The sequence below is a fragment of the Scyliorhinus canicula genome, chromosome 12 (assembly GCF_902713615.1).
Source record: "Scyliorhinus canicula chromosome 12, sScyCan1.1, whole genome shotgun sequence".
Classification (NCBI taxonomy): Eukaryota; Metazoa; Chordata; class Chondrichthyes; order Carcharhiniformes; family Scyliorhinidae; genus Scyliorhinus; species Scyliorhinus canicula.
Window position 1 is genome coordinate 39,792,901 of NC_052157.1, and position 26,929 is coordinate 39,819,829.

At 44.2% G+C, this 26,929-nt stretch overlaps 1 protein-coding gene across 1 annotated transcript in view; it reads right to left on the reverse strand.

The window, feature by feature from the left end:
- mctp2b (multiple C2 domains, transmembrane 2b) overlaps positions 1-26,929 on the reverse strand; it is a 504,236-nt gene that overhangs the window by 335,644 nt on the left and 141,663 nt on the right. Inside the window, exons 3-4 of the mRNA XM_038813378.1 lie at positions 21,636-21,698; positions 14,234-14,348 (exon numbers count right to left, since the gene is read on the reverse strand). Of these exons, the coding sequence (XP_038669306.1) occupies positions 14,234-14,348; positions 21,636-21,698 (178 nt within the window). The remainder of the gene's footprint in view (positions 1-14,233; positions 14,349-21,635; positions 21,699-26,929) is intronic.

Genomic DNA, 26,929 nt, shown 5'->3' on the forward strand with positions numbered 1-26,929 from the left:
CTCCGTAGATAGTTCAGGGTCCTATTGGCCCCCCCCTCCTCCAACTCCGCGACTCCCTCCTTCCCCACCACCCTACTTTCCCCACTCTCGCCTCCTTTTCCTTCTGTTGGTACAGAGGTGAGAGCATCTGGTCTCTCCAGTGCAAATTTTAGTGCATGTATCCATTGTTGTTTGTACAACTGTGGAGTGAACTGTTTTAATAATCAAAGTATCATGCCCCCCTTTCCCCGTACGTTGGTCCTGAGGGGAGGGTACCTGTTTCTCCAACACAAAATTAGCGTTTGTACCGTTTGACCTTGAATATACTTTTTACTGTTTTAATAAAAAGATATAGCCAATCCACCTAACCGTCACATTTTTGGACTGTAGGAGGAAACCGGAGCACCCAGAAGAAGCCCACGCAGCCACAGGGAGAAAGTACAAACACCACACAGACAATCACCAGAGGTCAGAATCGAGCCCGATCTCTGACGCTGTGAGGCAGCAGTGCTAACCACTGTGCCGCCAAGCCGGGCATGGTCAGACATGTGGGAGCGACCAGATTCCAGCAGAATTTTTGTTTTAAAATAGCACAAAAGATTGGAGACACTCGGGTTGCACTGACTATCACTCATGATTAAAACTCTTTTACACACGTTATGCCACATTTGGGCGAATTGCGCCAAAAAATATAAAAGAGCAGAGCAGAAACACTTTCCTGGTATTCATAATTTGAGGATATTGTTCCCTTTCTTTGGCTTTTTTCTTTGCACAAAGATGTTTGGAATTCTACTGGAATGCTACTGCCCATTGTTCCCTCAATAAAAGGTCTTCCATTTATACAGCACCTTTCACAACTTCAAGATGTCTCAATCTCTTTACAGTAAATTAAACAATTAATGAAGTATAGCCATGGTCGCAATATAGGCAACGTGGCGGGGAGTCCACGCATATTTTTCACAGTAACTTCATTGCAGTGTAATGTAAGCCTACTTGTGACACTAATAAAGATTACTCTTATTCGTAACAAGCCCCTGGAAACAGAAAAGTTATATTTTGCGAAGTTGGTTGGGACATGAATATTGGCTGACACCAGAAAGAATTCCTGCCCTTCTTCTGAAATAGAGCCATGGGATCTTTAGTGTTCACAAGAGGGCAGATGGGCATTTGTTTCATGCCCAATCTGAAAGACAGCACATCAGACAGCATCAGCATGACTGGTGGGCACATGTCCCCGGAGTGGGACTTAAACCCGCAAACTTCTGACTCAGGAGTGAGTAGCTGCCACTGAGTCAAGGCGAACACCTAGTTTATAATATTCTACCAGTTGTGCTCTGTATTGGTCAACTCTGCCTTGGTTGCAGCACATGCAAGAGCAACAAAGCTTGGGTTGTTTACCTGTTAAAAAGAACGAGGAGAGGGAATATGAAATAAAGGATATCAGCGGGTATATGTGCACAAATCAGTGAAGGTGGCAGGAAAGTTTGAGAAAGCGGTTCGTTACGAACAGGGGAAAGACCAAAATCTGAACTCCTTTATTTTCTCGCCGTAGGTCCATAAGCAGAGGTTAATATAGTGGATGTCCAAAGAGACTTGGGGGTTCAGGAAATGCCAGGAAGCAGTGCAGAAAATAATCAAAAAGGCTAATGGAGTGCTTGCTTTTACATCTAGAGGATTGGACTATAAAGACACAGGGGTTAGGCTGCACTATACAAAACCTTGGTTAAACCCCACTTGGAGAACTGTGAGCAGTTCTGGGCACCACACGTTAGGAAGGACATTTTGGCCTTGGAGGGAGTGCAACGTAGGTTTACCTGGATTACAGGTGTTGAGTTACAAGGAGAGATTACTCAATTTAGACCTGTTTCGCAAGAATTTGGAAAGTTAAGGGGTGATCGGATCGAAGTATTCAAGATATTAACAGGGAAAGACAGGGGGCTGGATTCTCCACCCCGCCGCGCTACATTCCTGCCCCGACCCGCCGGCGGAATTCTCCATTACACCGGCCGATCAATGGGGTTTCCCATTGTGGGGCATCCGTCGGGAAACCCCCGGACGCCGGCAAAACGGAGAATCACGCCGGCGGAGAATCCCGCCCAGGGTAGATAAAGGTAAATTCTATCCACTGGCTGGAGATTCTAAAACTAGAGGGCATAGTCTAAAAATTAGATCTCGGCCATTGAGGGGGAATTTTCACAGAACCTGAATGTAAGCCTACTTGTGATAATAATAAGATTATTATTATTGTTAGGAAAACGTCTTCACTCAAAAGGGTGGTAGAGGTTTGGAACTCTCTCCCACAAACAGCTGTTGAAGATAGATCTGTAGTTAATTTTAATCAGAGATAGATAGGTTTTTGTTAAGCAAAGATATTAAAAGATATGGGCCAAAGGCAGGTATACAGAGTTAGTCACAAATCAGCCATTATCTCATTCAATGGCAGGACAGACTCGAGGGGCTAAATGGCCGACTTCTATTCCTGTATCTTACTTTTTAAACTAGGCGACGAGATGTTTTACCAACCCCTCTGTTTGTGATGTCAGTATTTAAAGTGACTCACAGTAAACCCTCATTATGGTTAACAAATATGTTTGGTTTGTTCGTACATTCAAACCTGCCAGATGGTCGCATACACGTGCACACTAAGACAATATACAAATGATTAAAAAGAATAACAGATGTGGATATCAGTTTATGTGATTGCCAGAGTCCAGAAGCTCAGAGTACAGTGAAGGTTCCCTCATGCTGGAGTTTCAGTTCAAGCAGGTTCAACCAGCTGAAGCAGTTGAAAAACTCCTTTAAAATTGATGGTAATGCAAAGAAGAAGTTGATATACAGAGTTGGTCTGCTCAGCAGGAGATGGCAGGAATCATCCCAAGAAACAGGCTTCAAGAGGGTTTAGACTTGATGTAGGCTGTTAGTCGGCATGAAATCCTGCTGTGAAGTTCGCAGGCCGGATTTTAAGCAGCAGACTGGTTGTGAGTCTGAAATTGTAATATTAAATCTTTCCAAAGGCTAGAAGCTTCGGTCAAGTGCTGTTGCTAATTAGTGAGCTAGTTGCAGGCTAACCAACAGTTTCTATGTCTCATGTCACAATCCATTGTTCACCTTAGGAGATAAATGATGGAACATATCACCTCTGCAGGTATAATGAGTTTCTATGGCTCTCCCTTTGTTATAGTCCAGGCTGGGGAGACAGTTTGTCTATTGGTGCCTGGTTTTGTCGACTGTAAAGCGTCCTCACACTGAGAGGTGAGAAAATTCACAAGAATGAGGTTTGAGCTTTTATCCTGTAACTGCTGGTGGAGATTTCCAGAAACTGTATCCAACTTGTGACCTGCAGCAGCCATCTTTTGGTTCAGCAAAGTCCACATTTTAAACAAGGAAAAAGTAAGTTTTGATTCAAATAGTTTACAATCTCCTTCACGTCTGATGGACATGGCAGTTCATAAGGAGCATACGGATTCCTGGTCTTCATAATGATACACAGACTTTAGGAAGGCTGTGAAAGGATTAAAGAGAGTGCAGAAAAGTATCAGTGATGAAGTTCTTGAGAAACTGGGGTTGTTCTCCTGAAAGAAGAGAAGGCTGGAAGGAAATTTGATATGGAGGAGTACAAAATCATGAGGTACGTGGACAGAGTAGATAACTATTTCCACTGATGGAAGGATTGAAGATCAGAGGACACCAAATGTCAAATGAACCAAAGGTAACATGAGGATAAACCTTGTTACAAATTGAGGAATTAAGATCAGGATTGCACTGCGAGAGACTGTGGTCAATGCGGGTTCAATCATAGCTTTCAAAAGGATTTATTTTAGTGCATCTTCACATCCACATTGTTTTTACCCTTTGGGGAATAATGGGGGGGGGGGGGGGGGGGGAAGATTTCTGAGCTTATTATCTGCCCGTTGAATCACGTTGAACACTCCTTCCGTGGCAACAAGCCCTGGCTGGCGGACATTAACCCAGGGCATGTGGTCCAGGTGTAGGAACGCAACCACTGCACCACAAGGCCTCCATGCAAAAGGGGATTGAGTAGTCATCTTGAGTGGGAAGAAACGGCAGACTGTGGGGAAAAGGCAGGGCAGTGGGTCGCGATGATGGGCTCTTTCAGGAACCAGTATGGACATGACAGGCCAAATGTCCTCCTCTGGTGCTGCATTCACTCTGCGGCCGAACTTTTCAGGTTATTGCCAAGAGCGAGACTTTCCGGTTCAGCAGACGGTGACCCCTCGCTATGGGCTCCCCAGCTGCGGAGGGTGCAAACAACTGGAAAATCCGTTGACCGCAGTGGGGGCAGAAGAGATCGCCATCGGCCAATGGTGCGCTGCCTCCTCCACCACAATAACACGCCCGGGGGGGGTGCAGCAAAACCCACCCTATGATTCTATTGTGTTCTGTCAATCCCAGCAATATGCAGTACAAAGGAATAAGGTGAAATAATCCCGATGAGAAAATCTAGGCCCAAACCTAACCTTAACTGGAAGGTCAACATGAATATCAAAACCAAAATTAACATTAAAAGAATAACCAGAAACGTAATTACAAATTAGATCTTAGCCTGATTTATTGTTGAATGCATTGAATAACGGGAAAAGGTTTTTGCTAATTGGAATCTTCTGGATTTGGTCATCTAAATGGATGTAGATATTATTCTTTGGTTATTATTGAACGTTCAGTTACCAGCTCTAAGTGGTCAGTCCCTGCTAAAAATCAGTAAACAAATCAAGCACAGGGAAAGTAATAACGGGCGTAGTTATATTTTGAGACTATAAAACAATAGGAAAGGTTTTTGCTTTCCCTTTGTATTTGCTAATCTAACAGAATGCAGATATTAAACTTCAACTATTGCAACAATTTTGATTCAGCTGTATAAACAGAATTTGAATACTTATTTATGTTTGCAGCCGGTAATTTATAATCTAAGAATGAATTTGAAGCATTCGCACAAACTCTTTTGCTATGTGTTGCTGGTAATAGAAGGGCAAAGTTTTCCATAGCTTGGCCTTAATAACCCACCGTAGCACAGAGCTATATATTGTTCACTACCCTGGGGAAATTCCAATCATCACAGGCAAATGAACTTTGCACATTGCCCTGGAATTAATTTACAATTTTGGCAATAGTGCAAAATGGATAATATTAGACCGGCTCCAACGGGCATCCATGGAATAGAAATTTAAGTGAAGTGCAACATTGTCTACGCAAGTTAAAATTATCTCTCCCTAGTAACCGTTTGACTTTCCAATGATACAAAACATAGACTTGAATCCACATTGTTTTGAGGAAGTTTACTCATGTTTAAACCTTCGGGCAGACCAGACACCAGGAACCTCCTGTTTGGAAAAGTGAATACATAGCATTTGGTGAACAGCTTTGAAATTTTGTTGGTGCCACATAGTCCTGATGGTTCCCTATTCACAGTGAGTGGTGGTGGTGGTGGTGGTGGTGTGGTCAATGCATTAAATATCTGCAGATGTCAGTGATGCCATCCTCATGCTCTCCAAAATGATTAAAACGTTTCTCACTTGATCTTACTTGTCCCAACACAAGAGTTTGATTACTGCATCTAAAACAAGATTATTGTCTTGCCATAAATAGTGCTAAAGGAAGCCTTGTGTTTGGCGTTCTCTGGATCAACAGTGGTAGAAATTATTCCTTACAACATAACCATCGTCACTAGTTGATTCCAAGATCACTGAAATGCAGATCCTGGGATTTATATCTTTCAATTCATGTTTAGTTATGGGGCAGTATCCATATCACTGGCCTCGCAAGCGCATGCAAATTAGTTGGCTCTCCATGAAGGGAGCTCACTGAAGGGAAAGTGCACTTTGAAAACACGTCAGATATACATCAGTGGTTTGGAAAAATAAGCTGCCCGTAAGACTAAAAATTACTGAAGAGATTTAGGTCAAAAGAAGTTGGATAATTGGCACCGCAAAGAATCTTGCAAATATTTGTAGCACATTTACTTCTCTAGTTTCAGTCAGATTGACCAACTAGAGAAATTGAGAGTTTTACTTGATAATCGCTGTTTAGCTGTCTGCTAATGTTATTCACTGAATGAATAATTCTAATTTGCATGCTACTCCACATTTGTAATTGGACAGAGGGATATTTTGGTGTCCTCAGGAAGCTTCAGGATTTCAAAATTTTTACTATCTTCTATCTTGTTGGAATTTAGTTACTCAAAGACCATCTACCTTAGAGAGGCAACCCATATAGATTTGCTGTGGCCTATTCCAACTTCAGTTTGAATCTGGTGCCAAGTCAAGGGAATCCCCAGGTGTCCATCAACAGTGATGTCATCAAGCAGACTAGGTTAAAGTCCAACAGGTTTGTTTCAAATCACTAGTGAGGAATCTCTAGTTAAATCAGGTGTGGAAGGAGCAGTGCTCCGAAAGCTAGTGATCTGAAACAAACCTGTTGGACTTTAACCTAGTGTTGTAAGACTTCTTACTGTGCTCACCCCAGTCCAACGCCGGCATCTCCACATCATGATCAAGCAGACTAAGCAGCCTATCACACGGCAGTATTTTCACACAGTAAACCAGGATGTAATTATCATTCACTTTTAACTTTAATTTGACAGGGAACAGAATGCGTGTTTTGGGTGCACACCAAGGATTAAGATAGAAGTTGAAATATCAAAATAAACTTCTAAAAAAGTCTTTTAAAAATGTGAATTTACCATAATGGAGAAATCGGACGTTCTACAAACCTAAAATTAGTTTTCCAGGCCACTGAGGCTTTCATTTAGCAGCAATCATAAATTTAGTTTGTTGCAAAAACCTACTTACACCTCATTCAACAAGATACCCACCTTTTCAAGGTTTTAGTTACAGTGAGAGTAACAATGCAAAAGGGCACGTTCTCACCAACTCACTGATTTCCACTTGATTTTATTCGGCACATGCGTGGTCTCCAGAGGTGGTTGCTGTCAGTTTCAGAGGACAAAATGTCGATGAACATCATCTCTGCCATTACCGCTGCAATATCTGGGCCAATATGCAAGGATAGCGAGGATCCGGTTTCTTATTTGACAAGTTGTGCAGTGCTGCGGGAGTGCTGCACTGTTGAAGATGTGGTCCTTCATTTGGGATGTTAAAACTGAGGCTCCATCTGTCTTCACAAGTGAATGGAATGGTCTCATGGCAGTGTTCAAAGAGCGCAGGAGTTCTTCTCATTCAATGTAATAAATACAGATTATCTGGTCATTATCACATTGCTGTCTGTTGGGAGCTTATTTTGCATAAATCGGCTATCACGTTTCCTCCATTAAAAAGAGTGACTACATTTCAAAGGAACTTCATTGTCTGCAAAATGTCTTGGGACACATTGAGATGATGAGAGATGCCATATTAATGGTAAGTACTTTATTTGGAAAATAAAAATTCAAAGAAAAAATAGCGAACAACAGTGAAAAAAAATAAATACCCACCTCCTGAAGCTAAATCGTTGACCTTTAAGCAACCAAGGATCATTTTCCACCATATAGGAATACTATTTCACAAAGATTTACAAGATATATTCGAGGAAACCAATTACACTTGGTGGAGGTGACTTAAGTAGTACAAAATGTCCTGATGCTTTTTAGTACTGCTGCAATAAATACTTTTTGAGGTTAGCACACAAAGCAACCGGTTACAGCAAGTGAAAGGGTGCAGCGAATCAGAAGAGATGTAATGGGGATGAAATTAGACCCCCATCAGCAGAGTGAAATGGAGTGGTAACAAATCAGTGGTTGAATTTTCACCAACTTCCCACTCACTTTGTAAAATACTGCCAAGGTTTTTAATTTCAACCCAAGCAAAAGCCGACAGCAGGATGAGGAAGCCGGTATCAATAAGGAGTTTGAGCTACTGGAGCTGGACTTTCTGGTCCCTAGATTGGGATGAACCAGAGGCAGGGCCCATACTGGTACTACAAGCACTGCCCCTGCTTTGCTAATACATCTACAATCGTGAAGACCTCGCAATGGGGCACTCTGCTTTAAGGTATGATTTAACAAACAAAAAATTCTATTAAACTGATCCCAAACCAGTTGGCGAACTATGAAACTAGATGAAAATACTTTTCTTGATAATGGCTGAAATCTCCCGTCCTCGATCGCAGTTGGGATTTTCCTGGTGTCGCAGAGTGTGAATGGAGTTTTGGCTGGAACGCCAAATTTTCCGTTCTCGTTCACAACAGGTCTCACCATGGTCAAGACCAGAAAATCCCGCCCACTATGTTTATCCACAGAATGCAGCATTACATATGGCTGTTTACTCCCTAACAATCCAACTCCCAGCAATTGTTCTTTATACTCCTCCAAGATGATCAATTAAGCAAATAGCTCGTTTTTAAAAAAAGCCAATTTGGACAATAAACCTAAATGGCAATGTAACAAAGAAAAATAATTGGGGGAATCACTACCAAATTAAATCCAGAAGTAATTTTATGGGGTGAGGAAGCATTCCAGCTGCAGTGCCCACCAGTCACGAGAGTCTCTATTTATAAGTGCTCTAAGTACTTAATTAAACAATGCCCCTACCCCGTGTATCTTAACAATAGAATTAACAGACAATCAACAGATTCTCCCTCGGTTTCCATTAGTTCACAGACAACATGCAGAGAACATGCATCTTCAATAAGAATTACTGTTAAAGATGGCTGGAAGTAGGAAATGTGAGATCATACGAACGTTCATCAGCTACTGTACCAGCAGCAGCTTTGTTGAAGCTGATGATCTCTCCCTCAGGCAGTCCCTCAGGGATCGAGGATTACCTAATTCCACTCCGGTTCAGTGGATCCTGAAATGGCTGATAAATCGAATGCACGATCTGCAGACTCGGCCAGCTGGTGCTTGAAGGGTTGGGTAAGTATGTTGTCTGGAAGTTTGCACACTTCCCCGGCAAGCTGCTAAAACTGCCCCACAAAAATGGTCTTCCTCTTCTTGTGAGTATTAATCCTTCACCACCCTCCAGAGAGTTAATTAGAGGTAGATCAGAATGATGGGAATTATTGCTCTCATGATGGGGGGGGGGGGGGTGGTCACCAGTGAGAAATCTCTCATGGCCACGGTGTTTTTTTTTCAGCAGCGGAGGCAGCTTGCCAGCGGCCTCTACTGACTTCACCGTTGTCAACGGATTTCCCGGTGAAAGCACTCCTCGTCGGCTTGGGACCGGAAATTCACACCGCCGTGAACAGTCAGTAAACCTAGTCCCCCGAAGCTGAAAGCAATACTGTTTAGTTTGGGTTTGCAGTCAACAATTTTCATGGTAGAATATGTTTCTAGGTAGGTGCGCCATCCACCACCGGAAACATTCACACCCTCCACCAGCGACGTACAGTGGTGGCAGTGTACACCAACTTCAAGAGAAAATGCTGGAAAATCTCAGCAGGTCTGGCAGCATCTGTAGGGAGAGAAAAGAGCTAACGTTTCAAAGCCGATGCCTCTTTGTCAAAGCTAACAGGCAGAGAAAGTGGGAAATATTTATACTGTGGAATGAGAATGAAAGATGAGTCATTGCCACAGAACCCCAGGGAAACCGGATTCAACTTCAAGATGCACCGCAGCAACTTGAGAAGGCTCTTTCAACAACAACTTCCAAATTCATGACCCTTGCCACATAAAAGGACAAGCGCCACGAATGCATGGAAACACCAGCAACTGGAAGTTCCCCTTCACGACCCACAAAATTCCGGCCACTCTTCAACTATCTCTGTGTCAAAAGCATTGAACTCCCTCCCTAACAGCACTCTGGGTGTACCTACACCACATTGTCAGCAGTGGTTGAAGAAGGCGACTCACCACCACCTTCTCGATGGTAGCAAGGAATAGGCTACAATTGCTTGTCCAATTAGCAGTGCTCTCATCCCAAGATGGTAAAAGAATTCCCGGAGGGCCAGGGTGTTCATCTCAAAACCAAATCTTACATCCGCTGCAAAGCAATTGAGAAGTTCTTCCCTGCGGAGTTGTGGTTGGGTATGAAGAGGAAAGTTCACAAAGATTCCATCATTTCACATCTACGGCAACAGGACTGATAAATATACTCCACTGGTGATATGATAAAGAGCATTGATGTTTGAGGAAGTTATTTTATTGAAAGAGTGATTTAGGTGAAACAACAGCTCAGCTTGTAGATTGGTATTGGATTTAAAGTACTCTCACTTCAGAGATAGACGTATATAGGTTTGGGGCGGTGGCACAGTGACGCAGTAGTTAGCACTGCTGCCTCATGGCACTGAGGACCCGGGTTCGATCCCGGCCCTGGGTCACTGTCCATGTGAAGTCTGCACATTCTCCCCGTGTCTGCGTGGGTCTCACCCCCACAACCCAAAGATAAGCAGGGTAGGTGGATTGACCATGCTAAATTGCTCCTCAATTGGAATTTTTTTTTAAAAGTCCAAAACCAATATCTGTGCTGTGGCAGTGGTAGAGGAAGCAGGCTTCACCTCAAAACTAGCATTGGCAATGGCCATAAAGGAAAACCAACGTTATCCAGGACTATTGCACTCAACATTCAAAGTGATGGGCCACATTAGAGGATATTAGCAGAATAACCACTTTCAACAGTTCATCATTGGCAAAGATTGAAGACCACCAACGAATTGCAGATGGCAACGACAACAGAAGAATATCCGAGTGTGTGGGAAGGTTGGAGCAACGATGAAAGGTATGGTTCCATGGGTAGGTTTCAGGAAAGCATGTAAAGGTGGGAAGGAAGTGAAATTGAGGAGGTACAGTAACAGCTGAAAGTTGTGTCACTGAGGGTGGAAAAGAAGGAGAGGGGAATGCACAAGTGACAACCTATGTACACGTTGAGCACCACTTATCCAAAATGCTTGGGGTCAAGGGCATATCAGATTTTGGAATTTTTTGGATTTCGGAATATGATGTGATGAGATGCATGTGCGACATAGAACATAGAACGTACAGTGCAGAAGGAGGCCATTCGGCCCATCGAGACTGCACCGACCCACTTAAGCCCTCACTTCCAACCTATCCCCGTAACCCAATAACCCCTCCTAACCTTTTTGCTCACTAAGGGCAATTTATCATGGCCAAACCACCTAACCTGCACGTCTTTGGACTGTGGGAGGAAACCGGAGCACCAGGAGGAAACCCACACAGGCACGGGGAGAACGTGCAGACTCCACACAGACAGTGACCCAGCGGGGAATCAAACCTGGGACCCTGGCGCTGTGAAGCCACAGTGCTATCCACTTGTGCTACCGTGCTGCCCTGCGCATGTGCGCAGCGTTGGGACCTGCGCATGTGCGGTATATAGGGACCTGCGCATGTGCGGTATATAGGGACCTGCGCATGTGCAGCGCTTTGGGACCTGTGCATATGTGGCTTGTTGGGACCTGTGCATGTGTGGCACTTTGGGACCTATGTATATGCAGCATTTTGGGACCTTTGCATGTGCGGCACTTTGGGACCTGTGCATGTGCGGCATGTTGGGACCTGCACATGTGCAGCACTTTGGGACCTGTGCATATGTGGTGTGTTGGGACCAGTGCATGTGTGGCGCTTTGGGACCTGTGTATGTGCAGCGCTTTGGGACCTGCGCATGTGCTGCATTTTGGGACCTGCGCATGTGCGGCATGTTCTGACCAGTGCATGTGCGGCACATTGGGACATGCGCATGCGCGGCACGTTGGGATCTGTCCATGTGCAGCACGTTGCGACCTGCGCATGTGTGGCACGTTGGGACCTGCACATGTGCAGCACTTTGGGTCCTGTGCATGTGTGGTGTGTTGGGACCAGTGCATGTGCAGCGCTTTGGGACCTGCGTATGTGCGGCGCTTTGGGACCTGCGTATGTGCAGCGCTTTGGGACCTGCGCATGTGCGGCATTTTGGGACCTGGCAATGTTCGGCATGTTCTGACCAGTGCATGTGCGGTACATTGGGACCTGCAGATGTGCGGCACGTTGAGACATGCGCATGCGCGGCACATTTGGATCTGTGCATGTGTGGCACGTTGGGACCTGCGCATGTGCGCAGCGTTGTGACCTGCGCATGCATGGCATGTTGTGCCCTGTGCATGTGCGGCACTTCAAGACCTGCACATGTGAGGTAGGTTTGGGACCTGCGCATGTTCAGGATGTTGTGACCAGTGCACCTGCGGCATGTTGAGATCTGCACATGTGCGGTATGTTGTCATCTGTGTATGTGCGGCATGTTGGGACCTGCACACCACCCGGGAATCTTCCCAGAGCCCTGTGGAATTTCCCACTCGTGATGTCACATTGGCATTCGAGAAAAGTGCAGATTTCGGACTTTTTCATTTATCGGAATTCCAGACAAGGAATACTCGGCCTATAATAATTCAGGAACAATCCACAATGAGACGTTTGCCAAGAATGTCCACTCGAACCCTGCCAGTTATGACAAAATACCTCCATTGTTCCATTTTGGTTCCCATGAATTCAATTGGGACCGATCCCAAGTTTACTGTTTGTGCAGCCAGGCTAGATTTGCAAACTTGCTTCTTTGCAAATTGACAAATTAGGTGAATTGTGGATTTTGGTTATGTGTATAAAGCCTATATTTACTTTAGTTTCATGGCTGAACAAGGACATAATAGAAAGAACTTTGACTTCCAAGGATGATGTAGCTGCAATTATTAATTGCAAATAGTTCAAGATTTGGCCAGGACTCGCTTTTTAACCAGTCCTGTTCTCTGGAAAGTAAAGATTAATGGATGAAATTCAGAAAGATGAAAGCCAGCACCAAAAAACTAAGGACAGCATCTTCTCATCCACGCAGAGGCAGGCTTTGAGATGAAAACTGGCAAACTAGCAGGAAGCCTAATCAGGCCCAATCCACCAAAATATATACCCACCACTGGGGTGGTTCCCCTGTGGCAAGGCTAGGAGACAGATCGGCTGTCCACTGAACAGAGGTGGGCAGCCAAATAGCATATTTATGGCTCCAATGCGGGACAACTTAGATGGCCTGTTCGCATTTTGCAGGTGTTGGACCATCCACTTGCTATGTTCAAACGCTGCCAGCTTAATAGAGGCTTAATATTCCCTTTGGCCTGGGAGGTTAATGAGTATTATCAGAGCAGCGCATGGTTAAGAAAAACGGCTGCCGGCTCAAGTTTAGATTTGCCCACAATCTCTGACCTGCCTCAGTTCCGATTGGGCCGGCAGCCTCTCAATCAGTGCTGGGAAACCTGCGGCCTGGGGGCCACGCGCAGCCCATCCGGGTTCGGAGTGCGGCCCATGAAACATTTTGTTGACCATTGCCCACTCGCAGGGTGACCACACCCCGCTGATTTTCATCCAGGTAGTTTTTTCCAACTGCTATCTATGACTGAAGTGATACGGATGTGAAGCAAGGGCAAGTGAACTGAGGTACGTGCTGATTGCTAACAACATTGACTGTGAGAGCCGTGCACTCCCACTGTTTCCAAAATGTTTTTACCATTTGAAGTTGATAATGTTCCTATTTATAAATAAATAATCAAACATTGGGTGGGATTCAGCAGCCACGTTAGCCATTAGCAAATCGCGTAATGGCCATTAAATCTCATGAGAGGCCACAAACCGAATTCACGCTGGTGAGATTTCAGACCGCGATCTTCCCGGGCCCTCCCCGATGATGCGATTAGGCTCATGCCCCAGGAGCCCACGGACCTGATTTGTATGAATTTGAATCATTACAATATACTCAGCGAGGTTAACAATGCATCTTCAGCCCTCATTCAATCTTCCCACCTACCAGGCGTGACGTTGCACTGGTGCCAATTTCTACTGTTTTTCAAAATGGGAAGCAGGAAACGGAAGATCCTGCCGCCGGCCAATGACAGGCCAGCTCCCGCAACACGTGGCGGGTTGCGTGGTAAATCCCGCACATCAATTTGAAACCACATCCCCGAGCTCCCGATTCACCCATGAGGGGTGAATCTCAGCATTTACCCTGTTAGTCCCACTCAGAATCTGATATGTTTCAATCATATCACCTCTCATTCTTCTGAACTCCAACGAATATAGGCCCAACCTGTTCAATTTTTCCTCATAAAACAACCCTTTCTCCAAACAAAGCTCCACATAAATGTGTTTTCCAAAGGATTTCTTTTTCAGCTAATAGTTTAAAGACAGCAGGTTCCTGTCAGATATTTGGGAGCCGGAAGGAGGAGGTCACTATTATCATAATTCAAAATATTTGGCGAGTCTCTTTTTACTCAGTGCATGTTAAAACTGGTAACACGATCCATTATTGTGAGATTTTTTTTTTAATTGTCTTACCACAGCGATCCCGGATGACCAGATTTCGGCCTTCCTTGAGTTGGACTGTTAGGAGGTACGAGGGGACAATAGATGCCAACGGAATTTGACTGTTCCCTTCCTGCTGTTCGAAGGCCTGGAATTAAAACAACTGCATCACAAATACATCAAATTTTCAAACAGTTAAGATCTGAACCATAGAACCACTGCAGTGCAGAAGGAAGCCATTCGGCCCAACGAATCCTCACCAATCCTCCACAGGGCCACCTTAACAAAGGTCCACTCTCCCACCCTATCCCTGTAACCCTAGCGAAGCTGGACATCTTTTGGACACTAAGGGGCAATTTATCATGGCCAATCCACCTAACCTGCACATCTTTTAACTGTGGTAGGAACCTGGAGCATCCGGAGGAAACCTATGCAGACACGGGGAGAACATGCAAACGTCACACAGACAGTCACCCAAGGCCTAAATCGAACCCAGGTCTCTGACGCTGTGAGGCAGCACTGCTAACCACTGTGCCGCTGTCAAACACATTAAAGATTGAAAGGGATTTCATTTGTTTCATCATTTCAAAATGGCATAACAGCTCGGTTTGATAAGACAACAAGCCCAAGCCAGGAATCTCTTGTTTAGTTAAAGGAGGGTACTAGAGGGAGTGCTGCAGAGGAATCATTGGTCAAGTATCCTTAATTGTGAACTGTCTCAGTCAAGTAAACAGATAGTGGATATAACCAGTGTTGTATTTTTCAAAACAGTTCATTTCAAGCAACATGTTTGTAACATATTTAATTTCAGAATATGAGGAGGCAACGGGAACTTGCTGTAGTTCCTTCATTGGGCAGGAGGAACACAAGAGCAAGGGTGGGAGAAGATGCAACTGAAATAACAGCTAGTTGGGACAGATAGTAGAATTGCTTGCATGGTTGATTTGGACCACAAAGAGAAGCCTTGGTGCCAGGGGATGGAGTGGCTGACTGTGTAGCACAGAGGGATTAAGGAGTGTGACGACTGGAAGTCTTTAGGGATACTGGGCAATTGAAGGGTTGAAATCCTCGGGTTAGAGTGCTTTTGACTGCAGCGGTCATGTTTTATCTTTAATCATTCTGTTTTGCAGGGCCTGTGTGCTTTTAGCAGCCAGAAGGTGATAGTGACAAAGGAATATGTTTTCAGGCTGGACTAATGGACTGTGGTTTGACTGGGAGAGTCCCTGGGAGTTAATGGGCTTTGCAATCTGCAAAGATCATTTGTTTTTCAGCTTGGGGAGATGACGTCATAGCTGGGTGAAGCCAAGGAATGCAGAGCACATTTTGAAAGGCCTTAGAGAGGCAGTTTTTGGGGAACGTTTTGGAGAGAAGAGGTGAATTTTGATCTGCCTGACGCTGAGTCCACAATTCTCCCACAACAAGATAGATTGAGAGCTGTATGTTTTTTTCTTGTTGTTTAATGGAAAATTGAGTAATAGTGTTTCAGGGATTATTGTAACCTGTTATTCAGAATAAATTTTTATTTTAAAAATACGAAAGCCCAGCGACACGGTGGCACAGTGGTTATCACTGCTGTCTCAAGGCACCAAGGACCCGGATTCGTTTCCGACCCCGGGACACTGTCCTTGTGTAGCTTTCACATTCTCCCCGATTCTGAGTGGGTCTCACCCCACAACTCAAAGATGTGCAGGGTAGATGGGTTGGCCACACTAAACTGTCCCTTGATTGGAATTTGTTTTCAAAAAACAAAGCCCTACCTCTTTGTGCAATCACTCCTGGAGTGAATCATTCTTTCCGCACAGTCTTACAAATAAACTAAAATATAGGGGTTTCGGTCCAATATCCTAGCCACTGTTAGGGTTTGGTCAGGGATCGTAATAGGAGGATGAGGACAGATATAATGGTCAGATTTGCCAAAGAGTTTGGTCGGGTAGACAGGCAGAAACAATTACCTCTGCTGGAGGAAGCCAGTACATCAGGATATGACCTTTAACCGAGAGCAATTTCATTCAGGGGTAATGCAGGAAGTGCTTCTTCACACAAACAGTAGTGAAAATCGGGAGGAGATGGTCAATTGAAAATTTCAAAATGGAGATTGATTTATTTTTGGTAGATAAAGGATGTTGAAAGATATGAAAACAGGCAGGTAATCGAATTTACAGATGATCGAGCCTCATCAGGCTCTTGAGGCCTACTCCTGTTCGAAGGTCATTGTCCTGGTCAAAATCAGCAATCACAATGCTGTAGATAGACCGGAAACTAGGCACTTGCTCAAACAGAGAATTGACAGAGTACTCAGGAGCTCGAGGAAGAAATCATTCAAAGATCAGGTGGTAATGGAAAGGACGGGGAAGAAAAATATGGAACATAATGAAGAGCGTGTGTTATGACCATTAATGTTTAAAGAAAAATCCAAATACCCAGCGATCAACCGACAGAATTATGCCAAAAGATTTCACATTTTTAACAAAAATACGCTTTATTGTGTATCGGAATTAAATAAAGCAGGCACTATTAACTTAACAATAGGGTTTAGAATTACTTACACTGAGAAGTCAGTTATACTTTTTATTTCCCCTCTAAGAATTCCCTTAAACATTATAACAATCATGAAGCCTCATTCATCTCTTTAGGACCTCCAAAAGGTGTACCCCAGCCCTCAAAAGGCACTTTGATTTCTCCTCATTGTTCCAGCTCTTCTATGAACTATGAAATTACATGAGATTCTTCCATTAGCTTTTGGTGAAGCGATTCCACAATTTTCTTTAAGACCTCACGACTATGGACACCTCAGCTTCTTGTTCGATTGCAAACAGATACCCAATTGCCTTCTCACAGCTTTCATGCTAACTCTGTTGACTACGTTTTGCTACAAGGCTCTATGAGGACCACTGTCCATTTCTTCCTCTACCGACAAGCTAGGCAAATTCTCCAGTTGCTATTTCCCTCCCCAAAATCCAAACTGAGCTTAAGCCCCAGCTATATTCAGCATTGTAAACAATGAGGTTAGAATGTCTCTGCCTAAACTGCAGGTCTGACTAACAGTCATCTCTAATTGGCACGCTCAATCTACACCAAAGCAAAACTGCAACCGTATGCTTTCTGAACAAGACTCAGATGACTTAAACAAAACAACATTCTACCCCGCATCCCATCTCTCTGACAACATGTCATAATTTGGGATGATCTCAATTTGGGATGATTGAAAAATTATTACTCCTTCAACACAATTCTTTGATTCTGTAACCCATATGAATAGTTTATATTTCCAGTGGATTTTATCGCCATCTGTTCAGAACTCCTGATTCCAAAAAAAGGCAGAGATGGTTCACACACTTACATACATACAAATTCGGAGCAGGATTAGGCCACTTTGCCCCTCAAGCATGCAATGCTGATGAATAAAATCATGGCTAATCTGATTTCTCCACGTTTCATTGTTTAACTTTTTTTCACTATCAACCCTATCCATGTACAGGCATGTTTAAGTTGCACTTACATCAGATTTGTTATTCTTTTTCTCAACCAGTTGCCCCTATGTTTCTACAGTTAGTTACAATTCTGAAAATTTAAATTTACATTCTTAAAAACATGAATAATGAACTATATATTAACAGGTGAGTGAAGGTGACATTTTGAAGAGAAGCAGAAAGGTACTAATGCACAAAGAGTCACTAACAATGCCTGCAAGCACTGGGCCATGGGAAGATATTTAGGTTAGGAGCCAGGTAGGGAAGGGAATCGAGGGAGGCCAGGGAGATCTCCCCTCACCTCCTTTGAAATAGCAGGGGATCCTTTACATTCATCTGATAGGGCAGATGGGTCCTCAGTTTAAAATATCAACCGAAAGATAGCACCTCAAACAGTGCAGTACTCCCTCAACACTATATTCCCGTAACAGCCTCCCCGAACAGGCGCCGGAATGTGGCGATTAGGGGCTTTTCACAGTAACTTCATTTGAAGCCTACGCGTGACAATAAGCGATTTTCATTTCATTTCATTTCATTTATTTGAGTATCACACTATATTATGAGCTCTGGAGTGAAGCATGCATCTACAATGCTGACTGAAAGAGCTGGCCACTGAGTCATGGCTCGTTTGAGGCAAGAGGAGGTGCCAAACAGCGAGGGAAGATGTGGTGGCTTTGATTTCCATTACAATGTCACCAGGAAGAAGAAGAGAGGGAAGTCAGCCTTTGCCAGCAGCGCTGCATTGTAAATGAGGCAATGATATTGCCACTGGCAACAAACGGGTAACCAGCAAATGCCAACGACTGTTTGTCTACTCAAGGTTTAGTACAGGCTGTCAAAGCAGCTGTCAAAATGCTGCTCTGTACAACAGCTGTGAGATTGCAGCAAATAATTTCATCTTGAGACTGGTCCTCAAGCACCTGTCACTTGTGAGCTCTCCCCAAAGCCTCATTGGTGGAAAATTCTACAGTCTTGATTAGACTTGGCTGACAATAGTTTGAAAATATTCCCAAGCCTGCATTCGCATTTCAGAATCGCTTTGGTTAAGTGTTCACCATGTTGTTCATGTTTCTCATGTGGTTACTTAAGACTTCCTTGTTCAATTTATACAATGCAAGTTCTTTCTCCGCGTCTGCTGCACTAAACCTTTCTCCACAGGCTTATAAAATTAAACCTTTGCCCAGTCAGATTCCAGCAACAGGCATGCCCAGTTCTTATCCTATCCACTACATACCCAAAACTTGGGAGTACTTTGAGGCTATCAAAGTCAAAGTGTTCGGAGATCCTGGTCGGGATTTTCCGTTACCCCAGCCACCTGTTTCTTGGTGGAGTGTCTATCTCTGGCGGCGGGAGTCTCTACTCACGCCGCTTGTCAATGGGATTTCCCATTGAAGCTACCCCACGGCACCAGGAAATCTGCGAGCAGGAAAGGGCTTGCGGCGGGAACAGTGAATCACATGAGATGGAGAATTCCAGCCCGCGTCCAGAGAGAGAGCGATTGATTGTTTCTCAATACCAGGTGGGTGTCAAGTTCCCTGGCTCCTCCGAGCATCAGAACGTATTATTGGTTTGTAATTCCTGATTGTAATTCTGCTTTATCCGCATTACAGTCCGATACTTGGGCCAGGATTTTTTTTGGAATAGCAGGTTTTCTCACCCCACCGTTTCAAGACAGTGAGGCGCACATCCTTGCCAATCATGGCAGCACCATGGCTGTTCTCCATGGAGTGTTGATTGGTTGGAAGCTGAACCTCTAACCTTCTTTCAGATTTGGAAAGAGGGGCCAGTGATGCACTCAACCCCCTCTCCACTCCCCGCCCTACACCTCTCCCGCCTGAGGCCCCCACATGATGACCTGCTGGGATTCTCCCATCCCCTGAACCCTCTGGCCGGCTTCAAAATGGCCACTTAAGGGCCTCAATTGGGGCCAGGGCAGGCAAGCTGCCCTAGCCCTCGCTACCACTCATAAAATTGAGGGGAGTTCAATGCAGGAGGGAGAGCAGCGAGAAGACCACCCATGAAATTTCAGCCCACACCGTCTGGAAACTAGCCAGCAGTGGATAGTTACTAAATGTCGACGCAGTTTTATCCATGTACTAGCAGGTAAATACATAAAGGAAATAACTTTGTTAAGATAAAAAAGTTACCAACGTAGCCACAACTTAGCCGATCCTCAACAGTTCCAGCAGTCTGCCTGTCCCCTCCACACATCAGATGGCTCCTTCTACTAATCCTCATAAAACAATCCTGACTCAGTCACGTCGTGCCAGTCTCATGCCTTGGCCTAGCTCTATGAAGACATGCGGTCCTAAACCCAATGTAAATATAAAGATTTTGGGGGTAAAATTGACCTTTGGTATCAACACTTAGTGGGCAACTTTTGAACAATTAGACCAATTTCCTCTTCTATCGTGTCTGTCGCTATAGTCCATTTTCCATAACCAAAGATCAATTAGACCCCGCTAAGTACCCATGTCAGAACATAATCTGTCTCCCACCTGTCATCTAAATCATGCCTGACCCAGGTCCTGGACTTCTCTGCTCCCTCTCTCCCTTCACTCTCAACCCCAGGTCACAATCTCACATGCTCAGTCCCTTCCTCAACTCCCATCCTGGGCAGGTCTTGGATTCGGCCACTCAACAACAATAACTTGTATTTATACATAACTCCTTTAACATCATGAAACGTCCCACGGCGCTCCACAGGAGCATTATAAGCATAATAATAAATTAGGTCAGATGACTAAAAGTTTGGTTAATGAGGTAGGTATTTAAGGAGTGGCTAAAAAGAGTAAACAAATTAGAAAGGCAGCGGAGAGGTGAATTAGCACTGTTCCAGAGCTTGGCAACTAAAGGCACAGTCACTGATATCAGAGAATTAAAATTGGCAATGCCAGAATTAGAAGAGTGCAGATATCGCGAAGGAATGTGGGATTGGAGCAGCCAAACAAAGCAGACCCTGGAATTCACACTCAGTCCCTTCCCTCCCCCTCAAGTCACTTTCTTCTCATTTTACCTCGAGCAGCCTTGAACTGTTCCACTCAGATCTTTCCCTCCAAAGCTCTCTCTAAACTACACATGTATGTGAGTGTGCAGCAGCCCGGAGGGTATCCCGATATATGGCTGCACCAACAAATCTAAAAGGAACCACACACAGGCCAGGCACAACAATAAAACATGAGGGGAGGCCTTGCTTGCCACCCTTTAACTTTTCCCTCCCAAAAGGACAATGATTAAATTGGCCACTCTGTTGTAACACTAGAAGATGCTTCATCACAATTTATGCTGGAGAAGTGGAAATAGATTTAAATTGCTGTGGACAAATTTTAAATGTAGAATTAAACACTTCACAACCAAGGTGGCATGGTGGCGCAGTGGTTAGCACTGCTGCCTCAAGGTGCCGATGACTTGATCACAGCCCCGGGTCACTGTCCGTGTGGAGCTTGCACATTCTCCCCATGTCTCTGTGGGACTCACCCCACAACCCAAAGATGTTCAGGGTAATTGGAGTGACCAGGCTAAATTTCCCCTCAATTGGAAAAAAAAAAGGTTTTTAAAAAACACTTCACAACCACAGAAAAACAAATAGCTTCAGTACAAAATTAAAATGAGCATTTCAATGCAAATGTTACTGGAAAAAAAACACATTTGAGATAAATTGTGGAAAGAGAAGAAATCATGTGATTTTTGTTTAACCTTTTTGTCTACAGGAAACTCCTGAGATCAACTAGATTGGTTTTTAATCTATGGATTATTTTAGTTTCTAAGTCTTGTGCCCAAATTACTAAAATCACATCAAATTTGACAATTTAGCGGCAATACTAACTCTTTTAAAATATTAAAATAATGTTGAGAGGAATCTGATAGGAGGGATTAGCCGTCTATACAAGTAACATAGTTCTCAGTTTGATCCGAGCCTTTCAATTCTTGACCAATTAAAGTTTAAATCACAAACACATTTTTACCTGTTCGTCGAAGAATTGTGAGCTCTGTGACGAATCTAGGTCAGTGCCTTCACTGAGATCATCCTGGAAGATAAAATGTTTCGTTTAGCCACATGAAAGACTTCAGAACAAATAATTTTCATCAGCGTTGAGTGAAATCAAGCAGAGAGATTGAAAGAGATAATAAATGGATGACTGAATTTTTTTTAAAAACTACATAGATTTGGGGATACGTGTATTTTATCACGAGAATTAGGGGATACATCCTACCAAGCAACTGCATTAGATTAAGGTTCCATAGATTTCATACAAATGTAAAACATTAGGAGCGGGAGTCGGCCATTCGAACCTGCTCGACCATTTGATAAGATGGTGGCTGATCTGACTGTGGCCTCCACTTTCCTATACCCTTTGACAGCCTCGTCAGTCAAGAATCCATCTAATTCAGCCTTAAATAGAGTCCGTGACTCCGTTCTCTGGGAAGAGAACTCCACAGATTCACAGCTGTCTTGAGAGAAAGGATTTCTCATCTGCGTCTTAAATGGGAGACCCCCTTATTTTTAAACGGTGCCCCCTAGTTCTGATCTCTCCCACAAGGGAAAACACCCTTTCAGCGTTTCATGATTTGATATATCCACTGTATACAGGTGCAGATTTGTAAAGATATACTGTGATTGATTGAAACAATCTGACACTCAATTAAAATGCAACTTTGACTGATAATGTCTTCGGCAAGATAAATTGTCAGTGGCATTGATATCTATAGTGTTTGTACAGTGTGCACACTGACTAACTTGTCACAACCGGTCCGCGTCACTCTGTAATAACGAGTGCCAGTACGCAACCAGTTTAATATTAAACACTGGGCTATCTACTGGGAAATGCACAAGACTGGCATAGCGATGTTGTTGCCTCAAGATCCCAGGTGCAGTTATCAGAACAGCTGTACAGATGCCAGTCACGCACTCCAGTATGAATGTGTGGTGCAGTCGACTATAATCGGGTGGTTCCAAGGTCAGGACAATGGATCAGTCAAACAGCAGTGACAGCAGAATGTAGGGACAAGACTAGGTTATTGAGCCCTCGAGCATGCACCATCATTCAATTAACCCATGGTTAATCTGTGCCTCAACACCTTTTACCTCATGTTGCTCCTCATCTGCCAAAGCCTTTGCCCGACAAAAATCTATCTGTTGTGTTCTTTGCTTTTGTTCTCTCAGGATGGTGAAAGTTGTAGTGTTAACAAAGAACAGCAAGCAGTGTTTAACAAATAAAGCTAATAGATTACGCTACACTCAATTAGATTTGAACATATTACTGAGGAATTAGTTAAAAATTACATACCAACAATATTAAACTATGCTCTCAGTTGACCTATCTCATACCTACTCCGTCTCTACTTCTCTTGCTCTCTCCCAGAAGTCAAGGAGTCATGTGATATTTATATGGTTGCTCTATAGCACCATCTAGTGACTAGAGTAGTAACATTGCATTAACCCTTTATGTACTGTACATTATGCACATATTGTGACACTATCTAGCTCAGTTTTGAAACCTTTCCCTGTCAGAAGACAAAATAATAAAGATTTGCATTTGTATAGCACTTTTCACAATCAGCAGGCATCTCAAAAGAGCCAACGACGCAGTATTAAAAGGGTAGTCAGTGTTGTACTGAAGAAAATGCAGCAGTCAATTTGTGCACCCAAGCTCACACACACAGTGATGCGAGGACGATCGGATAACTTGTTTCTTTTTGTGATGGTGGTCAAGAAATAAATATTGAACAGCTCTTGTTTGAATTGTGCCTTGAGATCTTTTAAATCCACCCAAGCAGGCAGATGAGGACGCTGTTTAATGTCTCAACCAAAAGATGGTGGCTGCCCCAGGACTGCAATCTGAGCCTTGGTATTTGTGCTGAAGTACAAGAGTGGGACTTGAACCCAGAAATGAGAGAGGATTGCCAGCTAAGACATGGCTGATGCTCAAACATTTCAGCCAGAATTTTTAGGATGGCAGGGACTCAATCACTCCATCAGAAGAATGGGCGGAGATCAAATCCCTGCCCCTCTAAGAGCTCCACTGCCATTTCAGGCTCAAAGGAAATTCCCGCCTTGGTGAGCTGCCAGCCAATCGGGTTGGCCAGCAGTTCTGCAGTCCCTCCAGGCACAGCGCTGCAGTGGCTGGAAGAGGCGCTGCAAGAAGCTTCCTGAGCCCACTTCCAGTGAACCAGAGAATGGGTCTGGTTGGGGAGGGTTGGGAAGGCCTGGGAAGGAAAGGGGGAAGGGCACACAAAGTGGGTGATTTGAGACTCCGGGAGAGGCATCTTGTGGGCAGCACGGTAGCATGGTGGTTAGCATAAATGCTTCACAGCTCCAGGGTCCCAGGTTCGATTCCTGGCTGGGTCACTGTCTGTGTGGAGTCTGCACGTTCTCCCTGTGTGTGCGTGGGTTTCCTCCGGGTGCTCCGGTTTCCTCCCACAGTCCAAAGATGTGCGGGTTAGGTGGATTGGTCATGCTAAATTGCCCGTAGTGTCCTAAAATGTAAGGTTAAGGGGGGGGGTTGTTGGGTTACGGGTATAGGGTGGATACGTGGGTTTGAGTAGGGTGATCATGGCTCGGCACAACATCGAGGGCTGAAGGGCCTGTTCTGTGCTGTACTGTTCTAAGCTTCTAAGCTCTAAGGCCAGTAGTGAAGGGTGTTCTTATTGGGCCAAGGGCGGGCTTTTCGTCCGAGGTCCCGTCCACCCCAGCACAAAATTGTTCCTAGTTCCAGGAAAGCAGGAGTCTGGAGGGAATCCCGTCCATACAAATTTAACCCCCCACCCACTTCCACTTTAGAACCCACTGGGGTGGGGGTGGGGGTGGATGTGGAGTGTAAAATTCTGGCCTTTCTCTTTAGTTAGCCAATCCAAGTGTGCAACGGCAGGGGGCTTTTTGTGATATACAAAGGTGATACCTTCTATTGTACTGATCGACCACCAGCCATGATGTGTAAAAAGTGTGAACCATCACATTTGAGTGAGCTCTCTTCTTGTTATTGTGAACATCTCTCCAAGCAATAATCCTGTACAGCATGGTCTGTGCAGAACACAGGTTAATTCAATTCCAATTCCTGTCAAGGGATATAATAATACAGATGACCAAATGCTTGGAAGCAATTAGCCATGAGGGTTGATATTTTTCCAGGGCTCAACCATTTTTTTTAAACTGAGAAAAGCAAGCAGTTTGTAAATAGTATCAAAATATCAACCTTTGCTTGTGCCAAAGAGTATCTTTTTATTTATTTTTCTAAGAATCTTTATTGTCACAGTAGGCTTACATTAACACTGCAATGAAGTTACTGTGAAAAGGCCCCAGTCGCCACATTCCGGCGTCTGTTCGGGTACACAGAGGGAGAATTCAGAATGTCCAATTCACCTAACACACATCTTTTGGGACATGTGGAAGGAAACCGGAGCACCCGGAGGAAACCCACGCAGACATGGGGAGCACGTGCAGAACCGGCACAGTGACCCAAGCCAGAATCAAACCTGGGACCCTGGCACTGTGAAGCAGTAGTGCTAACCACTGTGCTACCGTGCTGACTTTGGTACTTTATCAAGTGTCTGCATTTAGTTGGAATGGTTGTGTAAGGAATATTAATCCAAAGGAATGGATTAACAGTCAAGACTGTCAACACCATGACAATCCGAGAATTTGGATCCCGTTTAGAAAAACATCTGGTGCCAGTCAAAGGGATTTTGTGAAGCTATCAAAATGTCTTGAAAAGGCATTTCCAGTACCATTCCAATATGGTTGGCTCTGAATTACTCCCTCGCTTAACAAATCCGTCATACAAGGGAGGGTCGCTCAAAACTATTAGTTTTCAATTGGTTTTCCTGGCAGGGGTGACCAAATACATGATTTAATGAGATGGGTATTAAAGACTGACATTAAATTGTTGCACCGATTCAAGAATGAGCAATGAATGCCCGCCTTGCCAGTGATGCCCACATGTGAAGGGTGAATGATAGGAAAAAACGCAATGGTGACGGTTACAATGCAGCACCGACATTTGAGTGTAAAAGGGCAGGTGAAACACCATTGCAATGAGTCTTTCAAGAAAGAAGATTGCATCTCGCATGTCACCTGGGGTTCTGATGCCTTGAATGCTTTGATTTGCACATCTTCTGCTCCACTTCGCCAAACGACACTGAAGGGGCTGATTTTTAAAAAGCACTTTTTTCCCCCATCAGTAAAAAGACAGACTGATGTTGGTAAGTGAGGTAAGTGTGGAGGCCGAGAACATCAAAATCATTCTAATTCTGACAGCTGCGAACACAATCTTCCTTGGCTTTTATTTACGCCCACACTAACTGGAATATCCACTCCTCGCAGGGAAAAAGCAACAATGGATTCAGATTAGTTTAAAAAACCTCTGGGATCCTCTTAAGAGTTCCTGTTCGTTAGAAGCGAATTCCTTTTGACAGCCGTAATTGGCCATTCATTTAACAGCCTAGAAATTGTCAGCTCACAGTATTTGGAGGAGTTTTGAAGCCGGACCCTAAGCAGGCCAGGTTTGAACAGCAATACGTTCCGCACTGTTCGAAAGTTTATTCGATTGAGAAAGAGATTACATATCACAGCGTTTGCTTGCCAACCAGAGCGCTCTCTGCGTTGACCAGTTGTGTTGTAATTTTCTCAAACGGGATCATCCTGTAATTTCACTCATTGTCCTGTGTCCCTTATTGCTTATTCCCAGGACTATAATTGTCCCGTATTTCTTTTTTTTTTAAATTTAGTGTACCCAATTAATTTTTTTCCAATTAAGGGGCAATATAGTGTGTTCAATCCACCTAGCTTGCACATCTTTGGGTTGTGGGGGCGAAACCCACACAAACACGGGGAGAATGTGCAAATTCCACGCGGACAGTGACCCAGAGCCGGGATCGAACCTGGGACCTCGGCACCGTGAGGCAGCAGGGCTAACCCACTGCGCCACCGTGCTGCCCATTGTCCCGTATTTCTGAAGTTATTTGCATAACCGAGCTCATGCCACTCGCCAGAAGATGGAGCTAGATTGAAGCCGGGGAGAAGCCTATGCGCTCATCATCTTTGTATGGGGCAATGTGCAAGTGGGCAGCTGTGCAACCATCCTGGGCCACAGGAAGCTGGATGAGAGCAGCTTCACCGAGTCTTCTGTTAATGAGGAGCGTGGAGAGCATAAGTATATGAAATAATAACAGTTTCACAAAATACTTTGAAACTCAGTTTTTCATATTAGCAATTGTGCCAAATCTTCATAGTTGGAGAAGCAATGTTTTCGAAGCTTATTAA